The sequence below is a fragment of the Chrysemys picta genome, chromosome 7, assembly GCF_011386835.1.
Source record: "Chrysemys picta bellii isolate R12L10 chromosome 7, ASM1138683v2, whole genome shotgun sequence".
In the NCBI taxonomy this organism is placed as follows: Eukaryota; Metazoa; Chordata; order Testudines; family Emydidae; genus Chrysemys; species Chrysemys picta.
Genome location: NC_088797.1, coordinates 47,164,923 through 47,192,107, shown reverse-complemented (window position 1 = coordinate 47,192,107; position 27,185 = coordinate 47,164,923). Strand labels below are relative to the sequence as shown.

Genomic DNA, 27,185 nt, shown 5'->3' with positions numbered 1-27,185 from the left:
GTAGAAAGCAGGTGGCTCCAGTTAGTGGAGGGACTGTGCTATGAGAGAGATTCCCTGAGGGCCCAGCTGCGAAGAGCACAGGGGCGATAGGGAATTCCCCCCTGAGAGGGCTCTTAAGGGGGAGGGTGTGTAGTGGGGTGGCTGCCCCACTCCCTGAGAGTATGGGCTGCGTCAGGCCAGTGGGTCTGCGCAGACAGGGAGCCAATGGGAGAAGAGCTTATTGAGAGCCAATCAGGGCCCAGGTTGGAGACAGCCAATCAGGGCCAGGCTCAGCCCTATAAGAAGGCTGCTCAGAGAGAGGAAAGTCAGTCTGTCCCAGGCCTTCGACAGGGGAAGGCCTGTCTCCAGAGCAGGGAGACTAGCACCCCGGACAGCGCAGTGCTGGCCAGGCTCAGGGAACAGAGAGGAACTCTAGCCTGAGGCCTGCCAGGCTGCAGGCCCTGAAGAGAAGGGCCTAGCGGGTGCAAGGGGCCGTAGGGGAAGCAGCCCAGGGAAGTAGACAGACGGAGGGGAGAGAAGGAAGACAGCGAGGCTGCTGCCAGAGGGTCCCTGGGCCGGGACCCAGAGTAGTGGGCGGGCCTGGGTCCCCCTCTTCCCCCCTTGCAGGACACCCAGTCATTGGCTGTAGGGAGCGGCCATTATAGACCACGCCAGATCCCTGACAGGAGAGATTAGACTTTGGGGTGTGTGGTTGACCACGGTGGCTGGACATAGAGACTGCTGATTGACACCCCTCCCCCCCCCCCGGAAGGGGGTGTGGAAGGACTAAGGGGCACTGCCGGAAGGCAGTGGTCCAGAAGAGGACGCTGCGAGTTGGTGAGCGACGTGGGCTCAGAAGCCAACCGAGGGCAAGACAACGGGCGGGATACCACCGAGAGGGGGTGCTCCACTGGACTGAGCTAATTCCCGGAGTAACCAGTAGGAGGTGCCGCAGTGGTGAGTCCCAACCTTGTTACAGATACATGCACTTAAAGACCCTAATCATTATAACAAAAGGCTTGAACTTGTAAATTGCCATTTGTCACCATCATCCTGGTACAAGCAGAAAGGATGAGCAAGGTCCAAGTAAGTCTTCTCTTTCATCATTTGTCTAAAATATCTTCTCTCCAACCATTGTTTCTCCTGATTATTAATATGTTAAGGCAAGCATCCTTTATAATGAAGGATGCATAAGATCCAATATCTCTTCTCTTTCAATATTGGATCTAAAATATTTTCCTTCTCGTCATTGTTTTTCATGACCATGTAGCTATTAAATATATCTTGTTTACTGAAGGATGAATAAGATCCAATATCTGTTCTCTTTCATGACTGATTGGATATGTTTTTTTCCTCTCATTGTTGTTTCTCCTGAACAAGTCGACTCACGTAGGTATTGATGACCACTTGTACTGTATTTTCAGTGTTTGAAATCCTACATGTTCAATCCATTACCAGAATATTCCACATCTTTCCCTATTTTCAAAAAAAACCTGAACAGTTGTACACTGCACTCCAAGATTATATGCAGGAAAAGATGGATTTGGGTAGGGAAAGGAGAGTCACAGGGCACATCCATGATGAAAGAGTGGTGCAGGCAAAGTTATTATTACTTACAGAATTAAACGACGGCCTTGAAGTACCACCACACTTTTGTGGGGCACATGTCCCAGCTCCGCTCACCTGTCCTCCAGGCTGAGGGGCCTATGGGGCAATGAGGGTCGAGGGGGCAACACAATGGCAAGTGGGAAACAAAGAGTAAACTTTTCAAATATTAAACAGGACAGGTTTTATAAATATACAAATGCCTGAAGTGAAGACATTTTGAAAGACAGTAGTAACACAGGGCAAAAAAGAGAGAGAACTATCCTGTCCTCAGTTCAGTTTCCCTTATGTATTTACAATAGCCCAAATGAAAAACAAAAGAATAGTTTCCCCAGATACTATTTTTCCCAGAATGTCCGTTTTCCGGTAGAAAGTTGCAGTGATTTCTGATGACCCTGGTCCATACTCTTGCTAAGTGATTAAACCAAAGGCTGCAGCAGTGGTTCTCAAACTTTTTCATAATGTGGACCACATCTTGAGAGAGAGATTGTCTTGCTGACCACTTTCCCTCCACTGGGATAATTAAACTTTATTGTGACAACTACAGCAATTGCTTCCATGGAAAATCCTATTAGGACAATATTAAATGTATCTGTAACTCTTTTATTGCATTTTAACAACAGAGAATGTTGAGAACCAGCACCACGTTACCAGTCAGCTCTATGCAAATCACAATTTGAGAGCCTCTGAACTAGGGTATGCACATACAACAAAAGATCCTACTGTGTAAAGTGTTAAGTTTTTAAATGTTCGTATAGTGATCCTTACAATAACACAGAGCCAGACTGTGACATCCTTACTCACACTGAGGAGCGTCTTACCTTATGTGAACTCCCACTGAAGTCAATGGGACTGTTTGCAGAGTAAGGCACTACCAAAAATGAATAAGGATATCATAACATGGTTGTAGTCAATCCACAATTGATTCCAGTAGTGATGGTGAACTGAGGATGTGAATTTTTCTAGGGTTTCCTAGTTAACTACACATCAATCAAAACTTTTCCATTATGCACAGCTGCTGTGACCTACTGTATTGACTTGAGCTGTTACTTTTCTTTGTGACTAATAAAGGAATTAAAATTCCTCTGTACCAATTCTGAGACATGCTTATGAATGAGACACTTAACATAAAAACAAAAAGAATATGGAATGTCTACTCTAACCACAACATGACAATACATTTGTCTCCCTTCTTCACTGTAAAACTGCCCAGATGTTGTGCATCTGTTCACTTTCTAAAATTACTGTGCAACTGTCACTTTTTTCTGTAAAATCAGCCTGTAAAAGAGCACAAATTATGGCTCTTAGCTATTGGATGAATATGTTCCTTGTGCACAAAATAGCTGCCTCTGCACTTCCAGTATTTGAATATAGAAAATAGCTAACCTGTGTGAAGATGAGAGTCTCTGAGCTCCTGCTGTCCAAGCTGAGCACGAATCTGATGGACTGGAAAAGCTCTTGGATACTGGAGCGAAATTGTTCTTCCTCCATTCCACAAGTAGCTCTTGAGTAAAGGATCCGAGATTGGACAATGAACTTGAAAAGATATTCCAAGGCCTTAATGAATAAGAGTAACAAAGAAAGAGAGGGATAAGGGAGCTTTAAAGAGAGCCAGGAAGATTTTAATAACATTATTAATAATGGAATTCTTCATTCACAGAGAACAGGGAAAGAAAAACAGGTTGTGTAAATTAAAACACAGTTATGTATAACCTGCTTGTAGCTAAGTGTTCCCTCCTCATCAACAATCTTCACTATGGAAATATCTCACTAGGATAAAAGTTCTGTTCTTAATTCAAAATCCTAGTGAACATAATGCAGTAGGTAGTTTTCATGCAAGTTAGCCGGTTGAGCTAAAAACTATGGGGGAGCCTAGTCTTTCAGTCAACCTTTTAACTTACATGAGAACTACAAACTACTTGGTCTTCAACAGGATTTTACCCGGAGTTAACTAACTTGAGTTGAGAATACATCTTTTGTTCCTAGAAAAGATAGCAATGATACTGTAACTGCATAGGCTAGCCACTTGAGTAAATACCAGGGTCATGGGTGGGCTTGTATAGCCCCTGCTGCTGCAGCTTCACTGCTATTGATATTCAAGCTAGCCAGATCAAAGCTAGCTTAGATATATCTACATGTGCTGCAGTCACACCACTGATTGCTGTGTAGAGATACCCAAGATGGCATAATATGCTAGGCATGTTCTTGGGGTGGCTAGCCCCTACTGATGCTTGTGCTTCTGTGGCACCCTTTATTATGCTAACTAGCCCAGCATGATCAGCAATAGTAATCACAGGATTCACAGCTAGCTGAGAAAATGGGTAGAACTGAGTGCCAGTATCCCATATGAAAACATAGTGCTCTCCATTCTGATCACATGGAGTACACAAGCAGCAGAAATGAAATGTATTTCAGGCTGTGCCATTTTGCTTCAGTAGGCACCTCCCCCTTCCCTTCAGTCTTCCGTTTTGGAATGGCTGAAGTAGTAGCTGAAGTGCTGTTTGATGCCATCCTCATAGTCTGGGTACCTATAGCTACATTGTCTAAGGAAGCAAAGGATAGGTTGGATCCCCACAGCTGGCACAGACACATTAACGTCCCTACTGGTGAAAAAAGATGGTTATTCACCTTTGTAACTGTTGTTCTTCAAGATGTGTCCATGGTTAGAACCAGGGAGGGATGTGGGGCATGGAATGGTACCCCTTGGCATACTGAGTTCGGGTTCAGCCACCAGTCCAGAGAGTTTAAGACTTCCAGCAGTACTGTGACCACTGTGCTCATGCTGTCCCAGCCTGGGTGGTATACGGTTGAGAGCCAGGCCTGAAGAGGATGGAGGCACAGTCTGGCATGTCTGGTCACGAAGGTACAAGACACCAAGTGTTCCAGGAGACCCAGGCACGTCCGTACTGTCGAGTTCGGGAAGCCTTGGAGGTCGTGGATGATGCTCACCAAGGACTGAAAGCGCACGTGCGGTAGACACACACTGGCAAGTCTCGAATCTAGGACTGCTCCAATTAAGTCTATTCTTTGGGTTGGCTCCAAAGTGGACTTTCCGACACTGAGCAGCAGGCCCAGCTGTCTGAACAAGCTCATGGTGAACTGAACATGAGATTGCACCTGGTCCCTGGAGCGACCCCCGAATGAGCCAATCGTCGAGGTACGGAAACACTTGGATCCGATGTCAACGGAGTGAGGCAGCTACGACAGCCATACACTTTGTAAAGACCCTTGGTGCCGTGGATAGACCGAAGGGAAGGATGGTAAATTGGAAGTGCTGTTGGTTTTTCACAAAGTGAAGGAAACGCCTGTGCGGTGAGTACTTCGCTATGTGGAAGTACACTTCCTTCATGTCGAGGGCGGCGTACCAGTCTTCAGGAAAGGAATAATGGTCCCCAGGGAAGCCATGCCGAACTTCAACCTTACCATGAATTTGCTGAGTCTGCGCAGGTCCAGGATGGGCCATAGCCCTCCCTTTGCCTTGGGGATTAGGAAATAACGTGAGTAAAACCCCCTGCCCCTCAGTTTCCTTGGAATCTCCTCTATTGCTCCGATAGCTAGGAGCGTTCGTGAGAAGAGTCCCTGAAGAGGGACGGGGAGGGAGGGTGGAGGGGGAGGGGGAAACAAATTGAAGGCGGTATCCACTTTCCACTGTATGTAGGACCCAGCGGTCTGACATTATATGGGACCATGCACGGAAGAAATAGGAAAGGCGGTTTTTGAAAGGTGAGTAAGGATCCTGGAAGGAGACTGGTGCTCCGCCCTCAGGCACACCTTCAAAAATTTTGTTTGGGCCTCACTGATGGTTTGGGGGGACCTTGGTTCTGGCCCATCTGTGGACCAGACTGTCTCCGCCTACCACCCCGGCTGCATCTTCTAAAGAAGTCCTGTCTCGGCTGGGGGTTAGGGTAGGTGCGCTGCGGTTGGGGTCGGAAGGGCCTACATTGAGTCACCGGGGTATGCATGCCCAGTGAACACATGATGGCCCAGTTATCCTTCAGATGCTGAAGCCTGGAGTCCGTCTTCTCTGAAAACAGACCCTGGCCATCAAAGGGTAGGTTCTGTATAGTCTGTTGGAGTTCCGGTGGGAGACTGGAGACCTGTAGCCATGAAATGCGGCACATAGCTATGCCCGAGGCTAGAGTCCTAGCCGCCGAGTCTGCCGCATCTATTGAGGCTTGTAAAGATGTCTGGGCTACCTTCTTACCCTCCTCTAGTAGGGCCCTGAACTCCTCCCTGGACTCCTGAGGAATAAGCTCTTTGAACTTCTGCATTGAGTTCCAGGTATTATATTTGTATTGGCTCAAGAGGGCCTGCTGGTTAGCCACTCTGAGCTGCAAGCTGCCAGTGGAGTAGATTTTGCGCCCGAATAAATCCAGGCGTCTAGCGTACTTGAATTTAGAAGCGGGAGCTTCTTGGCCGTGTCTTTCCCTCTCGTTAACAGACTGTACAATGAGGGAGCATGGCTGGGGGTGAGTATACAAGTATTTGTAGTCTTTGGAGGGGACCAAATACTTCCTCGCCACCCCTTTGGCAGTAGGAGGAATAAAGGCCGGAGATTGCCAGATCATAGTGGCATTAGCCTGAATAGTCTGGATGAAGGGCAAGGCTATTCTGGTCGGTGTGTCGGCAGACAGAATGTTCATTACAGGATCCTCTATCTCCACCACCTCGAGGCTCATGGTTTTTTATGCCACCCTGCACAGCACCTCCTGGTAGGCACGGAGGTCTATAGGTGGGGGGCCAGAGTAGGACGTACCTGCCACCGCCTCATCAGGTGAAGACAAGGAGGATACCTCCGGGGACTAACGGGTCCTGGGGAAGGTCTCGCTGGGGAAGGTCCGACTGCCCTAGGTCCACCATGCTAGGGGCATGGGTCTGAACTGGGGGCAGGGCTGTCGCCTCTGAGCCACCCAGGGGAGGGCGACTCACAGTGGCCTTCGGTACCAGGGACTCCAAGTGAGCAGAGCGAAAAGCCCCCGAGGGGACACCCTGGGCCTGATAGTAAGCCCAAGGGGTCCAAAAGGATCATTGCGGAGGTCCCTGACCAGGATCCTGGCCCTCATCCTGCCATTGGCTAACACCGTCCACATCTTGGCCCTGGACAGGGTAGCCATTTCCTGCTTGGGACGACCTCGTGGCAGGGCAGGATAGCCAAGGTGGAGCCGAGTGTGTTTGCTGTGTCGCCTTGTCGTGTGGTACTGCACTGCACCGTGGAGATGGAGATCGGCGCCATGGTCTCGAGCGGCACCACGATCCTGATTGGGACTGGCAGTCATATCGGTGCCGGGAGACGGATCTGGACCTCGACGAAGAGCTATGGGTGGAATGGTGCTGGGATCGACTCAGAGTAGATTGGCGCTCAGACCGGTGTCAGGATCGGTGCCGGGAGCTGGACCGGTACCGACCATACCGAGAAGTAGATCTTTGTGAGGCGGAGTGGCGCCACGAGTGCAACTGGTGCCGAGATGGTAATCGGTGCCGGGACTGCGAGCGGTGCCATGAATGAGACCAGCGTATGGATCGGAACTGTGACCAGGATCAGGACCAGGATCAGTGCCGTCCTATCTCACTCTGCGACGGAGGGCGCAGCATGGAGGGCTTTCCTTTTGAGGGAACAGCCCGTACCGGCGGTAACCGAAGGCTGCGATGGCCTTGACTTGGTGAGCACCATCAGGTCGCGCGCCGTGGAGAATGTCTCCGGAGTGGACGGCAGCCCGAGCTCGACCACGGTACACACCGGGGAGCTTATGTGCACCGGACTCGACGGCCCTTGGGGCGCCGGACTCAACGGTACCGGGGTTGGTGCCTTTGCCGGACACTCCAACATGGGACGCGACTCTGAGGGAGGCATAGGTGGTGCCGGCGACTGCAAGGGGGCAGCAGATTGCTTGTGCTGCTGCTTCGGTCCTGGAGACAGGGAGCGACGCCGCACTGGTAGGAGTGCCGGAGATGTCCGGTGCCGGGAGTGTTTGCCGGTGTCCGGATGTGGCGCTGACCCTTCCGGTGCTGCAGGCGCACTTCGAACCGACAAAGTCGGCACCGGGTCTCGGCGCAGGGCCAAGGACATTGGGCTAAGTGCCACTTCCATAAGGAACTGATTCAGGCGAAAGTCCCGCTCCTTTTTAGTCCAAGGCTTGAATGCCTTACAAATGCGGTACTTGTCAGATTGATGGGATTCCCTCAGGCACTTCAAGCAGGAGTTGTGGGGGTCTGCCGTAGGCATCGGTTTAAGGCAGGCTGAGAACGGTTTGAAACCCAGGGACCTAGGCATCAGCCCAGGTACCAGGAGGGAGGGGAGAAGCCCCTTACCCCCAAGTACTATTTACACTAAGAACAATAACTATTTTCTACTACTAAAGAACTAATAACAAGTGCTACACTAGAAGCTAGGGAAGTGGAGTTCAGGTAAGCCACGCTCCACAGTTCCAACGACCATCACGGGCGGTGAGAAGGAACTGAGGGGGCACTGGGTCGGCCGGGGTATATATCCGGCGCCGTGAAGGTGCCACTCCAGGGGGCTCCTCAGCTGACCCACCAAGTGTTGCTAGGGTAAAAAATCTTCCGATCGTGCATGCGGCACGCGCACACACACCTAATTGGAATCGATATGAGCAAGCACTCGAACTATTCCTGCATGTCACAAGCAGAATTCTTTAACATTCTCACATCATGCATCTTGCCTGGTCAGCCAGTGTGAGTTCCAGGACTTGCTCTCTAAGATTTGCCACAGTCAGTAAGATTTGTTTGTAGAAATCTGTGGACTGATTTTAAGGACAAAGAATTGAGAAATGAGATTCATCAATTGTCCTAGCACAGTTTGAGAAGTCGCAAATGTTCAAAGTCCTCCATTATCTCTGGGACAGTGGTAACCTTGATCACATGGGCCAGTTCAACTTCCTTTTAATTTACACAACACTGTCTCATGAGCACATAACATTTGACCTGACCCAGAAACCACTTTCCTCGTGATCCAGTTTGGAAATATAACAAACCTCTTCATTTGCATCTTCCTTCTTTACAGAGTGCTCCGAGTGTATTACAATTTCTGCCCTGCTTTGCTTCCAGGCTGTCAACCAACAAATTCCAGAAGTTGGAGGATGCAGCAATGTGAAGTGACTTGAAATTCTCCATAAAATGGAAAGGCTACTGCAACCCAAGGAAGAGGATTATAGGATTTGTATATGATGTTCCATAATCCTCTATGAAAAGAGGGGTCCTGCTTCTGGAGGCAGGCAGCTATTGCTGCAATGGCTGCCCAGAATGCCCTCATGGAGTTAGGCAGAGCACTAGTTGTGAATGCAAACACATGGCTGTGATGGCAGAAAAGCTGGTGCATGGACACTAACAAATCATGTTAAACGTTAGAGGCTCAGTTAGTCTACATAATCACAGTTGTAAACTGTAAGGCCCTTAGAGAAGTAGAAATCAATTGAAATGCCCTGAAACCTTCTGTTTTCTTTAACGCTATTATCTTGGAGGCATTGTCTGACAATTAACAGAGACAAAAGGGACTTCAGTCCCTACCTGGAAATTAAGTTTCTGCAAGCGGCAAAGGCAAAATTGTGTGTGTGTGTGTGTGTGTGGCACCAAAGCCCTCTGCTATAATCTTCTAATACTCAATGAATCCTACTGTTTTACAGCACAGACACTATGAAGCACAAAAGATTGGAAATACAGCTTGAAGGAGGTGCTAGGGAACATTTAAAGCAAGGGAAAGACTGTCAGACTAGTACAGAGAAATAAAGTAATTTTTCAGGAATAAAGTACATTTTCTTCAAGTCTGCTACCAGTCCTGTGATCGTAGGGACTTAAAGAAGTAGCAACTCAGAAGTGTGGACTCTTCGTTGGATTACTGCTTGGTGAAACCTTCTACCAAAGGCTACATAGGCAACTTGAAATGATGTTGGTAGCAAGAATGGTCCATCTCTATACAGATGCTTTATATAGCTCCTGAACTGAAGCTAATGTTCAGGATGCAGACCCAGCAATGAACTCTAAAATGTGAAGTCAACAAATGGACCTTGACCTTATAGACCTTTGACATAAAACTATCCATCCTTCAAAAGAAAATGAGCATTCAAAGCCTGATCTGTGTCAGAGCCTTAGAAACAATTTGTTTCTCTCTTTCCACAATTACTGAAACATCTGAGCATCATTAGCATAAATGTGAAGGTGTATACTAGCTGAAAATGTCCTTTATGAGAAAGGGTGACATTTCTGTTTGCCTGTCCCAGAATCTGCTGAAAAAGGTTGGACCTGCTCAAGATGAAATGATTTATCTGAGAACCTGTCAGTGAAGCCAACTTTCATTACTCTGGGTTCAACAAAGGCTGACTCAAAAAGAAGTTTGTGTTTCTTCACCTAGTGAACATCTGAATTCCAAATTCAATGGTCTTTCTATAGTAAACCTCTTAATCTTGGTGACTGAGTTCTTGCTGTTATACTATAATTGTAGTAAAAAGATAGCATTTTATTTGTTTTCTGTGGAACTGAACTAGTGCAAAAACTATTCCCCTGGTTCACACACAGGGATGGGAAGCTGTGTTTTCCTTCAAAATCACGCACTGTTCATTGACAAATGATCCATGCTCTATGGGATGGTATCTGTCATCACCATGGTTCACTCAAAGGTCCATTTACTGTTAAAATATTCTAGAGCTTCATCCAGTCTGTGTCACTACCAGAAATAAAAACCAGAACTACAGACTCCCAGTCTGTGCTCTAATCACTATAAAATGTTACTTCTATAAAGGTGACATTTACTACTGTGCAGAGGGCCAGCACAAGGCCAGTGCCCCACAAAAATACCACTTAAATCCACAAAATAGGGTTTTGGAAGGAGTTAAGGAGGCATAGACCTTGTACTGGCCCTCTGCACCTTAATCTTAGAATTTGGGCAGTTTTTGACAAAAAGTTGAAATTTACTCTGGACAAATGAGTACTGGAAATCTGCTCAAGACCAGGTTTCATGTGCCTTAGAGCAGCCTCAGCTGTGTAGAAGCCACAGCCACATTGAACATACAGGTATTTACAACAAACACATACCCTCATTGCTTCCTGGATATGATCTTGTCGAACAAGCTCAGCTGATCGGTCCATGTACCACTTCAAACATCGGATCAGTTCTCTGAGTAAGAGACACATTGACAGAAACATCAAGCAATTAACTGAAAGTGACCTACCCTGAAACCCTTTTTTTTTTTTTTTTTTAAAACAACTTGGCAGTTGTTTCCTTAGACAGCAAGAAATGCAATGTGCTCTCTTGTTACTCAATTCTAATAATTAGGCATATTAGTCTAAACAACCAACTTTACAGTAATGACATATACATTAATTTAAATCTAAAGAAATTTCTGACACCAAAAAATAACACTCCCTCCATAATTAATTCAGATGGCAAGAAACAAAGAATCAAGAAGGGGTTCTAACAAATCGCTTCAAACAAAGAAAATAATCAGTTTACAGAAAATAAAATACATGTAGTATTTCTCTTTGGCTAAGCAATCTGAGTAAGGCTCTTATAGATAAGCAATTTTCAGAAACTGTTTGAAACTGGAAGAGACCAACTTATGTAAAAACATACAGCCAATACCTTCATCTAATTTCCTAAAGTGCACAAGACTGTTTAGAATGCCCTGAGGTATTACATATGCTTAAGAACAAGTTTGTTTAGATACCACCTCATCAGAAGAAAGTAGAACTGCAAATAACATTTTCCTTAGATCAAAGATGACACTGATTATTAAAAATTGTGAAACCGTTTTCTCATCATTCTGAATTTCACTCTGCTTTGTGATCCCATACCAAGCATACAGTTTCCAAATTGTTTTAAAAGAACATTTTTAATGTAACCTATTTAAGATTTTTTTCAATACACTATAGCTTGAGTCTCCTATAATACCAGGACCAAGAATGATGGAGCTGGAAGATTGTTGTCTTCACTTTATTTTGATCCAATTTGGGAGCCACTAAATTATGCACAAGAAGCAATTTGGAAAAAAGGTAGATTACAATCCTGGCTGATAATTGCTACTGCTTTCTAAATCTGACTCACAAAGTAATATTTCATTGTAATATACTGGAAAATAAGGAAAAAAGAACAGGAGTACTTGTGGCACCTTAGAGACTAACAAATTTATTAGAGCATAAGCTTTTGTGGACTACAGCCCACTTCTTCGGATGCATATAGCGGTTGATGGATTTCCACTCCATACGGCTAAATGCAGTGGCAACCTGGAAAATAAGGCTCACCACTCTTTTGACTGTTAATGGAAATTAATTTTTCTAATTCTCTATTGAAATGAACATTCTGCCTTTAATCTCACAGAACAGCATACCTTGATCTAATCTGAATACTTGCCCTCTTCTTTGAAACTAGCCATAGGAAAAGGTATTAGAGAATAGGTGATTTGTCTCCCTAAAGTGGAGGCTATTAGTCTTGTGCCAATAGATGCATTCCCGATAAGAAATGTAAGAATCATTTCCATGATCCCTGCTTAAGTTTCATGCAGGCCTCAAGTAGCCAGCATCCTTCTAGTATAGGAAGGGTGGATGCTCTGTGGGGCCCATCAATCAACACAGCTTCTAATTAGTTGCTGCTGAGTGACATGAAGTGCTTCCTCACTTCACAGCATTCCTAGCTCCTGCAGGCTAAGACTGGGACTAGGACTGGCATGACATTCAGCAGCCTTTCTCTGTGGTTAGATTGAGAAGTCATACTACAATTTTTTTTCTCCAGAATGTTTGCTTTTGAATACCAGATATACTCTGCTACTGTAAAAGTTATGACTCTGGTGCCCATATCACTCAGAAGTCTGAGAGTGTTACTGTATGAAGTGATGATGAAACACAACCTACTTGTAAGCCAGTGCTCCTGCAAAGTGTTTCTGAATGTACATATCCATAACCGGTCGGAAATGGAAATATTTGCTGTCACGAAGCAGATTTATGATGAACACCTATGGAAGATAGAGAAGGGAACCCATAACAAAGCAAACTGCACGTCACCTCGGATTAAATGAACAAGCTAAACAGGCTAAGAAACAGTCAGATGTTAATGCTTTTTTTTTTTTTCATATGCTGACAATGGAAATGCTCCTCTTTGACTTATTGTTTGCCCCTCCCATACTGATGGATGTAATCCTTCTCCTCATATTTTGGCTATGGTTATCCTACTCCTTGCACCCAATAACGTTACAAAAAAGTACAGGTGTAGAACCTCCAGCTGAATCTCTCATACATTTTAAGGTAATAAGATAATAGCAATAAGGCATGGTGGTAAAGTAATAAGAGCATGGGAAATGCTGACCACCAGGGAAAGAAAAGTACTAATTTATGGGATGGGGTTACTTACCAATGACTGGAAGACCAACAGGCCATACTTTTCTGTATTGTCATCCAAAATCACAAACAATGTGTCTAGAATATCTTGCAGGAACTGAAATGGTAGGGAGAGACAGAATTTAAATCTACAAACCCTGCTTACATTCAATAGCACAGCTTTTATTCTCAGATGTGTCATACTTTCCTATGCCTTTACCAGCATTCTGCAGGAACAGACCACTTAAGATTCATCCATAGTATGTGTAAGAAAAATTACTTATTGCCAAGAATGTCTCCCTTCCCTTTACAAAGAACAATTATAAAAGAAAATGACAGAAAACAGAAAAAATATTTTATTACAAACTATTTTCATTTAATTTACATAGTGTTTGCCTTTCACTGTCTCTGGGCAGATCAACAGTATTACCCAAGACTGACAAAACTGTTCACTATTCTGCAGTCCTAATAGCATGTCAGATAGCATTCCACATCTGATACAAGCACATCCACTGCTTCACAGTAAACAGTAAGTGTTTCAAGACATGGTTAGTACAAAACGGTTGTATTTTACAGGACAGAGATTCAGGTTTTTTTTGTTTTGTTTTTAATTTTATTATATATCAAGAATCTGTGCAACAATTTAGCTAGACAATGTCAGCCCCTTTTGTCCATGATATGGCAGGTTGCTCAGTGTGCTGATCTATTTATTGAAACGGAAAGCAATGGGAGGACTCACTGGAGAAGAAGATAGCGAAGTGACAGTGCTATAGGTAGGGTGACCAGATGTCCTGATTTTTATAGGGATATTTGGGGCTTTTTCTTATATAGGCTCCTACTACCCCCCCCCCCCATCCCGATTTTTCACACTTGCTGTCTGGTCACACTAGCTATAGGTGAAACTGATAGCTGGCATTGTAGGCTAGCTTTGTGCAATCTATTCCACCGGATTCTCTGATGTGGAAAAACAAAACAATGATTTATGAAGTTCCCGAAAAAAAAGTGGACAGGTTTTTTGGGTTCACTATCTCAGAGCCCAAACACACCTCCTTCCAATTCTTAAATTCTGCAAAATAAATTGCAGGAAGGGCTCTCTGCATTTCTGGAACTAGTGGAAGGGATAGCCACTGTCTTCATATCTGGCATGCATGTGTCCTTCTCCAGGCTCACAAGTGTGTGAATGTATTCTGAACTATCATCTTTGATCTGGAAAAGCCTGGGGCATGTAAGATAACAAGAGTTGGAACTCAGCACAATAGAGATTGCCAAAATTTGTTTTTGTTCTGTATTGGAAGGAAAACCAAAACCTTTTTAATTTTTTTGCAACATCTATGTTTGGATTGAAAAGGTCAGGTTTTCAAATTGGGGTTTCTCTCTCTCTCTCTCTCTCTCTCTCTCCCCGTGGAAATGACCAGAGAGTCCACCCTGGACCTCAGAAATGTTCTTGTTAAAAACTTCATCAGAATACATACATATCTGTGAAACATTTTAGTGTTGGTGAAACAGCTTACTTTGACGAAAAAACATTTTGTCAAAAATGTTCTGACCAGCTCTAATTTTGGGGACTAAGGAGAGATTTGGAAAAGTAGAGAGAGATAAAGAAGGCCTCCTGTAGATTGCTAAGCAGTTGGTGTCATGGTAAGAGAGAATGATCTACTTGCTCTGAAGGGAAGGATCTGGGCAAGACATAGAAGAAAAGAGACCTAAAAAGTTGAAATAAATTTGATTATCCATCTGGCATTTTCTGAGCCTATTCAGATCCAAATGCTGAAATTTTTGAGGTTTGTCATTCATAACTAATAGCCATGAGGTTGTTGCTTTGTGAACAAAAAGAGCTGTATATTTAGCTCAGAAATCAAATTGTCGACTGGAGCTTCAGTTCCATCATTGCCTCCATGCAACTAATGAATTTTTGAGTATTCTTGCTTATTTAAGAAGGGAGTTCAGAGACAGCCACCTTTTCAATATTTCCACACAAAAGATGTGGTTAATTTAGAGGTAAGGTTGCTTAGCTGTACTTTCTCACAACAATGCAAATACTAAAAAACAAGGAAATCATAAGTTACGGCAACATTCACCCCAAACACAATAATGGCCAGAGACCCCTTTTACAATTACAGACAGGAATCAAGTTTTTACACATTCATCCTGAACACACAGGCTGCAGACCCCCAGCAGACTAGACCTGAGAGTTCTCCCATAGCTCTTACAGGCCAAAATGATAGGTGCAGGTTATATAATCAGATAACGAAAGACCATCCGGGTTATTTTAATTCATAGACATAACAAAGAAGGTTTCCTTTCTTTTATGTTGCAAGAGGAGGATAAGGAGGGGTTAATTACCAGTACAGAAACTGGAGTGCTTTGAGATGTTTTGTCCCTACGGATGCACATGTGTCCTTGAGCTTTTGATCAGAGATTTTTCATCAGCAGTATCTGTGGGTCTCACCTGCACCCTATGCATAGTCATGGTCTGGACTGAGGGAATATAGGAAGAGGCATAAATCAATTAATGACAAATTAATGATGGAATTATCGCTGCTAGGGATACCATCCTGAATCTCTGCAATTTTTTTGAAAGTGTTCAGAGACCTGAGGTCCAGGTTCAGTCTCCATTCCCCCTTTCTCTTGGGAACCAGGAAGTACCTGGAGTAGAAGCCTTTTTAGGTGAAACTGTGAGGAACCTGTTCAATTGCCCCCCAGCAGCAGGAAAGATTCTACCTCTTGCCTTAGGACACCCCATGTGAGAAGGGTCGCTCAAAAGGCATGAGGAAGAGGAAATGGGGCTGAACAGAATGGTGTAACCCGACTATAATACTTCAAGTATCCAGCTGTCTGATCTGATGTATTCTGGGAGAGTTGTACATCACAGAGTAGCCGTTGGGCAGGGTGGTGCACCATAGGATCCATAGTGAGGTGATTTGTGACCAAATGGTCAAAATGAACAAGAGGCTGGTTGTTACCAGCAACATCGAGAGAGGCCTGCAAAGAAGCTTTGGTATCATCTGGTGTAAAGAGGTTAGCCGGGGCTCATCCCTCTCCGGGGAGGCGGGGAGCCACACCGCCTCACTATACACTGTTGATGTCTTGGGGGAATTAGTCCGGCCGTGGGAGTCTCCCTCGGCGGCCCTTGCAACAACTGAAATAAGCACAGTATCAGAGGCCGTGTTAGTCTAAATCTGTAAAAAGTAACAGAGGGTCCTGTGGCACCTTTAAGACTAACAGAAGTATAGGGAGCATAAGCTTTCGTGGGTAAGAACCTCACTTCTTTAGATGTCTTGCATCTGAAGAAGTGAGGTTCTTACCCACGAAAGCTTATGCTCCCTATACTTCTGTTAGTCTTAAAGGTGCCACAGGATCCTCTGTTACTTGAAATAAGCACAGTAAGCCCGGGCCCTAGGTCAGGGCAGGGCAACAGTGGGTCAGGTGCTCAGGCCCTCAGGCAGGGCTGAGCAGTGGCAATGCAAACAGTAGCAATGAGCCCGAGCCCAGGCCTCCAAAGGGCCTGGGAGAGGGGCAGACTGCCACCCACGAGTTGGGTGGCAGGGGGGATGCAGACCCTCCCACTCCACTGCATCCCAGCCCGGGACCCTAGCAGTGGCAGAAGTCCTGCTGCTGTGTCAGTGGGGATCCTGGCCGCAACACACTGACATGGGCTCTGGCAGTGTTGCTGCCAGACTAGGGTCGGCTGCCCTTGAGCTACTTCCAGACTCCCCCTCTGGTGGTACTTGGGTCACAGTGATGTCCTCCAGGGGGTCCAGCACCAGGGGTTCCTCGGGGTAGCTAGTGAGAGGCAGGCCCGGCAACTCCTCTGGGTAGTGGGCGAGGGGCAGGTCAGGCCAGTCCTTGGGTGCACCTAGGGCCGCAGGGGCTTCCCAGTCGCAGGCCAGGCCAGAGGCATCTGGCTTCCCCGGAAGCTGTCTCTCCAGTGAGTTCTGAGGTCAAGCCTTTGTACTTCTGGGGCACCGCCTGACCCTCTGAGGGCGGGCTCAGAGCTCCCTAGCTCTGCCCACTCCGGTGTCCGGAAGGGCTCGTCCCTCTCCGGGGTGGCAGGGAGCCACACCGCCTCACTACATCTGGCCTTTGGAGATGATGGTTTGAAACTGGTTCTTCTGGTCTTGAGGCAAGTGATCAATAAAATGAGAGAATTTGCTATAATGTGTGTAGTCATATTTTGACAACAAGGCACGATAGTTGGCAATCCTGAATTGTAGTTCAACCGAAGAGTAACTCTTGCAGCCAAGGAGATCCAGGTGCTTAAGATCCTGGTCATGAGGAGCTGATTTGGACAGCCCCTGTTTCTCTCATTAACCACGTTGATCACAAGAGAGTTTGGGGAGAGGTGGGAGAAAAAGGTACTCTGAGCCTGTGGCCAGCACATAGTAGTTTTTGCCAGCACTCTTGCATGTAGGTGGGATGGCAGCCAGTGTTTTCCAAATGGCCAGGGTTATCCTGCCTGGAGTAGAAGTATGCAAGGTATGCTGAGGTTCCTGTATCCTCTTTAGGGGAATCTGTAAACTCTCAGTCACTCTGTTCATTAGTTCTTGGAAGACTTTGATAGGGGAAAGGGGCATAATTGCCACATCTGGAGGAAAATGATTTATTGGAAGGTAATGCCTCCTTTTCTTCCCTTAGCTCTTGTTCTTTCAAAGGGTCTTCCTGGAGAATAGGGTTCCAGTGCCTGCTTTTCTTGATAAGTCCTCTTCTGTGAGAGCATTCTATAAAATTAGTCAGTATAAGAAGGCCATGGGTTCCAGAAAGCCCATTGTGGAGGTATATAAGGAAAGGGGAAGGGACCGTAAGGGTTCTCCTGCCAAGGTTGGCAGGTTGGAAGTTGGCTCGTTTCAGGGGTCTTGTCCTTACAGTACACTGCTGGAGAGGGAGGTTGGAATAGAAATGTGGTGGAATCCTGGACAGAAATGTCTGAGTCCAAGGAGGTGTTGCCTCCCTGTATCTAACAGAGGAGCTAGGAGGGTTGGTACTGTTGGTCATGTCAGTACTGGGGTTGTGTTGGTACTGGATTCTGAGTTGGAACCAGTGGCTGACTTTTAGTGTGGAGGTGCACAGAAGCTAGGAAGTATGTCAGGACAGCTGGGTACATTGGTACCGGTAGGAAATCCCTGTGTACCTCTCAGTACAGCGGATTCAGGCTGTGACTCAGAGAGCCTCATGATAGAGGAAACTGGTTGGTATCAGCAATTCTGGACACTGCTCCTCAGGCTGAGGTGAGTTGAGTGGTACTGGAGACAGCATGGATGGGTGGTCCATATGTTCCTTATGCACAAAGCCTGAAGAGGGTGCCTGGATTGGGGTCGGTGGCAGTTTCTTCAAGTCTTTGGGTTGGAGGGCTTCAAGGGTACCGACAATTGTGCTGAACAGGGCTGTTTGTCCTAAGACGTCTCAGTATGTGTGCTGGAAGTCTTGTTCATGAGTACCAACATCTTGATACCAGAGGAGGTAGAAGCCTAGTTGTACCCATCCTGCCTTCTCAATCCCTGGCCTTTGGGGTGACTTTCCCCTTCTTTTAGATGCCACATATGGGGTAGTGATGTCTGTTCTTTTTAGAGGGCTTTGAACTCTCTGAAGCTACCCTTTCTCTGCTCACCGGGGCCAAAGTCGTCATTAGAATGCTCTGAGAGGTTGATGCCAATGTATGCACGGAGAGTTGGATCCTGAAATGATGGTGGTTCTCAAGGACTGCTCCATAAGAAGTAACTTTAGTCTGTCCTCTCTCAGCTTCCTGGATCTGCTCCTGAAGCCAGAGCAGACCTTACACTTTGATAGGCCATGGGACTCTCTGAGGCAGCCGGAATGCCTGTTGCCAAGGGGAAGGACCAGTGGCAGGTCTGGTAGGGATTAAAATCCAGGTTTCTGGGCATAGCCCAGGGAAGGAGGCTGCAGACAAAGGAGGTCAAAGGGCAGAGGCTGTGAAAAACAAGGTTGGGGGAACCTCCAAAAGCACAGCTTGTACCAAGAAGAAACAAATATAACAAAACAATAAAATAAATGGTCAGCTAGGTATGCTAAGCTAGCAGACACCACAATGCTCCCTCTCTAGCTACAGGTGGTTGAAAAGGAACTGGAGCTGCAGTGGGTCTGCTCCTCGCTAATATACCATTGGTCCAGAGCACGAGGATGTGTAGGGAGCAGGCACGGACATGTGGACACTGCTGGTGAAAAATCTCTGATCAAAAGTGCCTGGATGTGTGCCTGTGTAAAGTGGAGCCTCTTTGGGACAATAACTCCAAGAAGACGCTGTAGTTGGCAGGGATAATATGGATTTACTGTGTGTTTCTGGAGTTTAGGATTTTTGAATTACAGTGTTTTAAATTCCCAGCTTTCATACATTTATTTTCTTAAACTTGTCTAAATTCTCTTTCAAATGTATTAAATAACTGCAACATTCGAATGCTGTTATAGATTAATGTGTAATGTTCAACATTATCTCAATCTTTAACTTTTTTTGGTCAAGGAATAAAGCAGAAACATGATTTTTCCTTATCTACACACTGAAAATATATATACACAAAACCCTGAGCCCCCTAAAAAATATCAGGTACATAACATCTTAGATAACAGTCATAGTATCTGGACTTTAAAAATTGACAGCAGAGAGTCAATCACAGGAAGGCCTCTTCTGGTTTGCTCCCTCAAATACTTCGTTATCATAAAAAATTATTTTTCCATCAGTAAGAGTGACCATTAGTTGATTCAGTACCTTAACAATTTCCTCGCCATTGACATGCCTCAGTCTTCCTAGGATATCCATTACACGGTCTGGGTAAGCCTTCCATTTTAAGAGGGCAAGCAAGTCCACTGCAAAATGACACAAGAAAGGAACATGCACTCTGATATACTGTAAAGCACAAGGACACTGAAGAATGTCTAGTACAGGCAGTACATGGCTGGGATACTAACGTTCAGAATCAGTATGACAACTATAGAGGGCCAGACTGGCCACTAAAAGAAAGAAAGAAATGATTCAGCTTCCACTGCACATTTAGATCTTGTCTGTGGTCTCTCTTCTGCTTTTCATGCAATATGATGAAAGACTGAAACATGGTATAAGTTTAAGTGAAGCCTCTAAAATAGTTAACAACAGTTCAAGAATCCTTTCCATAACAAAAGCTTGTGGGTTAGAAACATACCCAGAACCAGTCAAAATTTATAAACAAGTAAGGTAGGAAGAAAGCCACCCCCAAGATGTGATAGAGATTGAAGAGGCGATACTTGTTCCATGAATTACTCCTCACCTCAAAGAGAAAACCCAAGGAGTAAACCCAGAAACATAAGTTACATTATTGCCAAAGAAATGAATGGTGTTTAAAAAGTAAAGGTTGTATCTCTCCCCCATTTTGTCTTGATGTTGCATTGTGGGCAGCACATTTCACCCTTCGGTGCCTCTGAGGACTTGAAGTAAGCAACATCAAGCCTTGATCACAGAAACCTTCAATACAAAGCCCAACAGAGCTAATTTAGAATTGAGTAAACAAGCTAACTTTGAATTTATTATTCTTATGAGTTTAATCAGAATTAACAATGTTTTATCCTAGCTTTTGTGCCTCTATTTACAGAATATACCTACTATCTCTGTTACAAGTTAGTACGCTCATTTCCTTAAAAAACCCTTTCTCTACTTATTCCAGTAGCAATGGAGCTTAGTAAATATAAGCACAGCTAACATTAACCCATAGAAAAAAGGAACATTATAGTGAAAAAACAGAACATGTTTCAATGGCCTTGTTTTCAAAAGGGACAGTTATGGTACCGTTCTGGGTGAGTTTGGTGGAGGAGAGCTGGGTGGAGATCGAGAAGGTCTCTTTGGCACTACGCTGGAAAATGAGGCTAGAAGGGATGTTAGGGCAGCCGTTGTAGTCCTCTTTGCAGCAGGGCAGCCCCAGGTACAGAGCATGATTATTAAATGTGCTGTTCTCATCACACTGCAGATACAGAAAGGAAACTAAATTTTACCCAGTTGATTTACTTTATTCCACATATTCATGCCTTGCTAGCCTGAATTATTATTTGTATTATCATAGCACCTAGGATACTTAGTCATAAATCAGAATGCCATTGTTCGATCCTCTGAGTGCACAGAAAATCTATACACAGAAACCTATGCTTGTCATCCTCAGGTAGAGTACATTAAGTCACCTGTGCTTAAGAAAATGTGGTCTCCCACTCATGGATCCCTTCAGAACTTTTAAGGATCTTCCAGATGTAATGTATCTGTTTGAGAGCTATATATATAAACTGAAGGAAAAAACTAGGGTAACCTTGTAAGGACAAAATTACTCAGCTAGAGATTTGCCGAGCAGGATTATGGTGTCTCACATTACTAGTCTAGTCCATAACAGCATGTTTTCAGAGCATAAAAGTGTATAGTAATAACATACCCTCATAGCATTCTTGGGTGGTTATGAATACTAGTGAGACTGAATTTAAAACCAGAGAGGAGTAACAAAGGTCATTATAATTTGAGGGGGAAAATCAATTGTACCTGAAAAATGACATCCATCTATACCAAGTCCTATAAATTGGGATCTGTTATAAATAGTTCAGAATCCTATCACTATTTCCTCATGTAATGAAAAACAGCATTATCAGAAATGCAATGACATTTACTCAAATATATCTACACTGAAGTAGGGATAAATAGGTGGCAGGTCTGCAGTGCAGCATTAGAAGAGTTGTGAGCTATGGTACCTTATAAACATAAAGCTCATGGATATCATCCGATAAGGTGGTGCCATCATCCCTCATCAGAGGAGTGAATGCAAAGCCAAAAAGCTTTTTTTCTCCTTTGTCTTTAGCTACAACAGGAAATAAAGAACATAGAGAAACATTTCTGCATATGCTGCAAGTGTGAGTGTGTATATTCCCCCCCCCCCACTCTCTATACTACACACTCACTACTTAGCCTCTCTGTATTTCTAACAACCAATGCACGAAGCCACATCAGGATTCATCTATCTATCTATCTATCTATAATCGATAGATAGATAGATACACACACTGTACTAGGTTTCAGTTTATGCTATTGACCACAAAATTAGTCTCTACAAATGTAAATCAGACAAGCTTTTATCAAGATTGCGTTGATCAGAATAAATCATATGCACAACTTGAAAAGACAATATGTCAAAGAACACAGTAGGAAAATAATATGGGAGTCTGTTGTCCTGAACTGCATGTTCTAATTTAGACACTTTTTTTCTATTCTCTAACAACTCTTGATAGCACCAGGATCCTTAACACTGTACTTATTGTACTTTAAGATTCCCTCTTCCAGTGACATAGCATTTTAATCCTCTACTTGTAATGGAAAGAAATCAACATTTTTAGATTTGTTTTGGACAAAGGATTATGTTGCACTCACTGGAGCAATGCCTGAACTCAAAGCGAAGGTGAGACCCACGAAACCTGTCAATGGGGATGGGTAGCTTGATAATTTCCCCCCAACGAGGGCTGTTACTGTGGTAGAGGACAAAAGAGTGGTATGCACTTCTGTTTGGCTCTCCTGAGCCCAAACTGATACAGTCCTGGAACAAAACAAAAAAGAGAGAATAAAAGACATCACACTGCTACACAAGTCATTTTATTACATTGGGTGTGCCTCATGCTGAGGTTACTGAAATCTAGTGTCTTTTTTTCCTCTGTATAATTCATACCCTTCTGCAAACACAAGGACAGAGATAGAAGGGGAATCCTGGATGCAAAGGAATCTGAAGTTTTTTGAAGGGAGATTTTTAGAGTCTGCTTTGGATCAGAGGTATAGCTCTGGGACCTGTGTCTCAAGCGACATTCAAACAGGATTTGTTTGCTTTCCATTTTCCTCAGATTATTATTTAGTTTTACCTTTGTATCAAGTAAGTACAGGATATATATTAACAAAGAGACCAGAAGGAAAAACAGTAACAGATAATTACTCACTTGTAATTAGGCTTCTCTGAAAACATCATTTAGCTAGATTCCTACTTTTGGGTCTCAGCTCACTAACGTGATACAGGGAAGAACTCTCTGAGCTCTCAAATTTTTTTGGCTCTTTGAAGCATTGGCCATACGGTCTCGTTCTGAGATCAAATGCCAGTGCCCCAGTGCCCTTAGAACATTTTTTTTCATGTCACTGAGTAATGGCAAGCAAAGAACATTCAGGTTAATAATTACCACCTAAAGATACTAGAGTGGATTCCCACTCTTGGAGACTAAAAAACTCCAGGGTAGTCTTGACTAATCTATACATTATATATTATTAGTGGGCGCCAGTGTTCTCTGTCCTCACGGCTTCTCTCCGGCTTCTCTCTGGATTCATATATTATGTAACATTAAATATGATGTTTTTCGTATTTAATGTACAAATACAAAATAAGCCTTGAAAAATTGTTGGCGCCCGCCGCACTCTTCTGAAAACATGAATGTGCTACTGGCCACAAAGAGGTTGGGGACCACTACTCCAGGGTTTGTATTGAAATACAGATATACAAAAAGGTAAAGCACAAGTGCATGCACTGGGCTGGACACTGCAAAGCAACCTGGAAGCTCTGACTACACCATACATCTTAAAACAAAGCAGAAAAAGAACAGCTGAAAGAATCTGCAAGTATAACTTCCAAGGAAAATTGATTTTGTTTGTTACCCCCATTCCACCCAGAAAAATAGTAACCCAGTATTTGGATTATTGATTTTTTATTTTTTGTGTGGGGTAGGTTCCCCCCTTTTAATGTTTTGAACTTCTCTATCAATTTGAAATATTTATATGGAAGGAACAGAACAGAATGGATTCAAAATAGAACAGGTGCAGAGAATGGCTACTAGAATGATTGAAGGAATGGAAAACCTACCTTATGAGAGGAGACTCAAAGAGCTTGGCTTATTTAGATTAACCAAAAGAAGGCTGAGGGGAGATATGATTGCTCTCTATAAATATATAAGAGGGATAAATACCAGGGAGGGAGAGAAGGTATTTAAGTTAAGCACAACGTGGACACAAGAACAAATGGATATAAACAGGCCATCAACAAGTTTAGGCTTGAAATTAGACAAAGGTTTCTAATCATCAGAGGAGAGAAGTTCTGAAACAGCTTTCCCAAGGGAGCAGTGGGGGCAAAAAACCTAACTGGCTTCAAGACTGAGCTTGATAAGTTTATGGAGGGGTGGTATGATGAGACTGACAACAATGGCATGAAGCGGATCTGTGACTGCTAGCAGCAAATATCTCCAATGGCTGGTGATGAGACACTAGATGGGGAGGGCTTTGAGTTACTACAGAGAATTCATTCCCAGGTGTCTAGCTAGTGGTTCTTGCCCACATGCTCAGGGTCAAACTGATCGCCATATTTGGGGTCGGGTAGGATTTCCGCCCCCCGCCCCCCGGGTCAGATTGGTAGAGACTCTGGGAGCTTTTTTTGCCTTCGTCTATAGCATGGGGCAAGAGTCACTTGCAGGTTTAAAATAGTGTAATTGGTGGATTCTCTTTAAATCATGATTTGAGGACTTCAGTAACTCAGCCTGAGGTTAGGGGTCTGTTTACAGGAGTGAATGGGTGATGTTCTGTGGCTTGCAATGTGTAGGAGGTGACTAGAGGATCATGATGGTCTCTTCTGACATTAAAGTCTATGAGACTGTAATGTAACAGAATACTCTGGGGGCACTAGGACTCAAGTGCCCCCCCCCCCAGGTAAAACAGCAGAAAGGAACCAGCCAGAAGGAACAAAAGCAGCCAAAGCAGGGACGACTGGACATTCAGTCAACTTTCTAAAACTTTGACTGGATTTTCAGTGCCCTATGCTGACTGGCTGTTTGCTTCAACGAGAGCCCTGCACAGATACAAAATTTGTATCTGCATTTGATCCACGATCTGCAAAAATGGTCCATGGATATAAGGTGGATATCTGTAGAGTTGCAGGGCTCTAGCTCCAACCCTCTCCCTCCTTCGCAGTCTCTTCACCTTACCCCCTTCCCTATCAGCCTCACTCTCCTTCCCTACCCTTTATATTTAGCTTATCTCCTTCTAAGTAACCCCTCAATAAATAAATATAATCATGTAACATATGACATTTGCTGCCATTACACTGTTCACGCTGCTTGTGTATTATACCCTCTTCCCCAGTGTCGATCTTGTCTATTTAGACTGTAAACTCTTTGGGGCAGGGACTCTCTACTACTGTGTATTTTTACAGTGCCTACAACAATTGGGTTAGCTCTTAGGCACTACAATAATATATACAGTATAATCTCTCTTAATATTGCTAGAAGCTAGGATATAACAGATAAACTGATCAGCACTATAAGGAGTTTATATCATGGAAGTAGATATGCAGTAAGATTGGATACAGGCCTGGGTGAATGGTTCAATATTGTGACTGGAGTTAGACAAGGGTATGTGTTATCATCAATCCTCTTTGCATTGGTGGTAGATTGGGTGATGAAGCAGGCAACACAAGGCATCATGGATGGTGTAAAATTGGTTAGCAGAGACTAGTTACACAACCTTAACTTTGCTGACAACATTGCTTTACTGAGGCCAGGTCTACACTACTGGCTAAATCAGCACTGCTGTGATCCCTGCAGTGGTGTCGATTTTAGCAGGTCTGATGAAGACATGCTAAATCGATGGGAGAGCACTCTCCGATCGATTTGTCTACTCCACCTCTCAACCAAGAAGCATAAAGGAAGTCGGTAGGAGAGCGTCTCCCATCAATGTGCCAGCAATGCCCCTGTGCCATGTACATTGGCCAAACCGGACAGTCTCTACGCAAAAGAATTAATGGACACAAATCTGACATCAGGAATCAAAATACTCAAAAACCAGTGGGAGAACACTTTAACCTGTCTGGTCATTCAGTGACAGACCTGCGGGTGGCTATATTACAACAGAAAAACTTCAAAAACAGACTCCAACGAGAGACTGCTGAGCTGGAATTGATATGCAAACTAGACACAATCAACTCCGGTTTGAATAAGGACTGGGAATGGCTGAGCCATTACAAACATTGAATCTATCTCCCCTTGTAAGTATGCTCACACTTCTTATCAAACTGTCTGTACTGGGCTATCTTGATTATCACTTCAAAATTTTTTTTTTCTCTTAATTAATTGGCCTCTCAGAGTTGGTAAGACAACTCCCACCTGTTTATGCTCTCTGTATGTGTGTGTATATATATCTCCTCAATATATGTTCCATTCTATATGCATCCGAAGAAGTGGGCTGTAGTCCACGAAAGCTTATGCTCTAATAAATTTGTTAGTCTCTAAGGTGCCACAAGTACTCCTGTTCTTCTTTTTGCGGATACAGACTAACACGGCTGCTACTCTGATTCAAAGTATAGGAATTCATATTAACTAATAACAATTCCATCTCACCTACTTTTCCCTCCACTACAATAAAATGGCCTCTGTATCCTGTTTCTCAAAAGAGACTTAATACTGAAGTGCCCATATATCAAAATCATTGTCACTCAATCTACTTAACACATCAATTCTTGCTTGTAATTTCGTACGAAATTAGGTGGAACTCTTGTAAGAAAATTATTTGTGATCCTGGCTTCTCCGAGGAGGACCCAATGCTCTTTTATTTACTTGGATTTGGGATACCTTTGAAATTAAATGATATATTTTTAAAATCAGTCACTTATAAAAAAAAATCTACCTAACACTCTTTGTGTCTCTAACCTCTCAAATCTGTGATATCTGAACCTTTGTCCTAGTTCTTTACATGACCTCACTATCATCCAACAAAGGAAATACTCTAAAAGGTTTCATTAAGAAAAAGAGAAACTTTAATCATAACTATTATTGAACACATCAATAATAATAAATGTGCCAAATCTATAAAATTAGTTAACATGTAATGTTGGCATGCAGAGCTGAACCATGGGCCATACATTGATTCTAAGTAAGGTGAACTGAATATATTCCCAGCTCTCTGAGAATCCTCATTTCAACAGGATGGGCCATTTCAATATCGACCTATATTTTTGTTATTATTTATATTACAGTAGCACCTAGAGGCTACAACTGAGATTGAGGCCTCATTGTACTAGGTACTGTACAAACAGATACTATAGCAAAAGACAGTCCTTGCCCAAAAGAACTTACAATCCAAACAGATGAATTCAAGTGGACACACCCTCAAAATGGAGAAATTGTGTGCTCAATGCACGAAGAAGCTCATGTGTTTTTAAACTTCAGACCAAATATTTAATTGAAACATAGAAGGCCAGATTCTCAACTGGTATCAGTCAACACAGCTTGACTGAAAACAATGGAGATATTTCAATTTA

At 43.9% G+C, this 27,185-nt stretch overlaps 1 protein-coding gene across 14 annotated transcripts in view; it reads right to left on the bottom strand.

The window, feature by feature from the left end:
- DOCK3 (dedicator of cytokinesis 3) overlaps positions 1–27,185 on the bottom strand; it is a 642,920-nt gene that overhangs the window by 128,052 nt on the left and 487,683 nt on the right. For all 14 annotated transcript variants that reach the window (XM_065551338.1, XM_065551344.1, XM_065551339.1 and 11 more), the window contains exons 16-23: positions 22,283–22,445; positions 21,610–21,716; positions 20,672–20,843; positions 19,622–19,719; positions 12,938–13,021; positions 12,442–12,542; positions 10,630–10,711; positions 2,971–3,141 (exon numbers count right to left, since the gene is read on the bottom strand). In XM_065551338.1, coding sequence (XP_065407410.1) covers positions 2,971–3,141; positions 10,630–10,711; positions 12,442–12,542; positions 12,938–13,021; positions 19,622–19,719; positions 20,672–20,843; positions 21,610–21,716; positions 22,283–22,445 — 978 coding nt within the window. The remainder of the gene's footprint in view (positions 1–2,970; positions 3,142–10,629; positions 10,712–12,441; positions 12,543–12,937; positions 13,022–19,621; positions 19,720–20,671; positions 20,844–21,609; positions 21,717–22,282; positions 22,446–27,185) is intronic.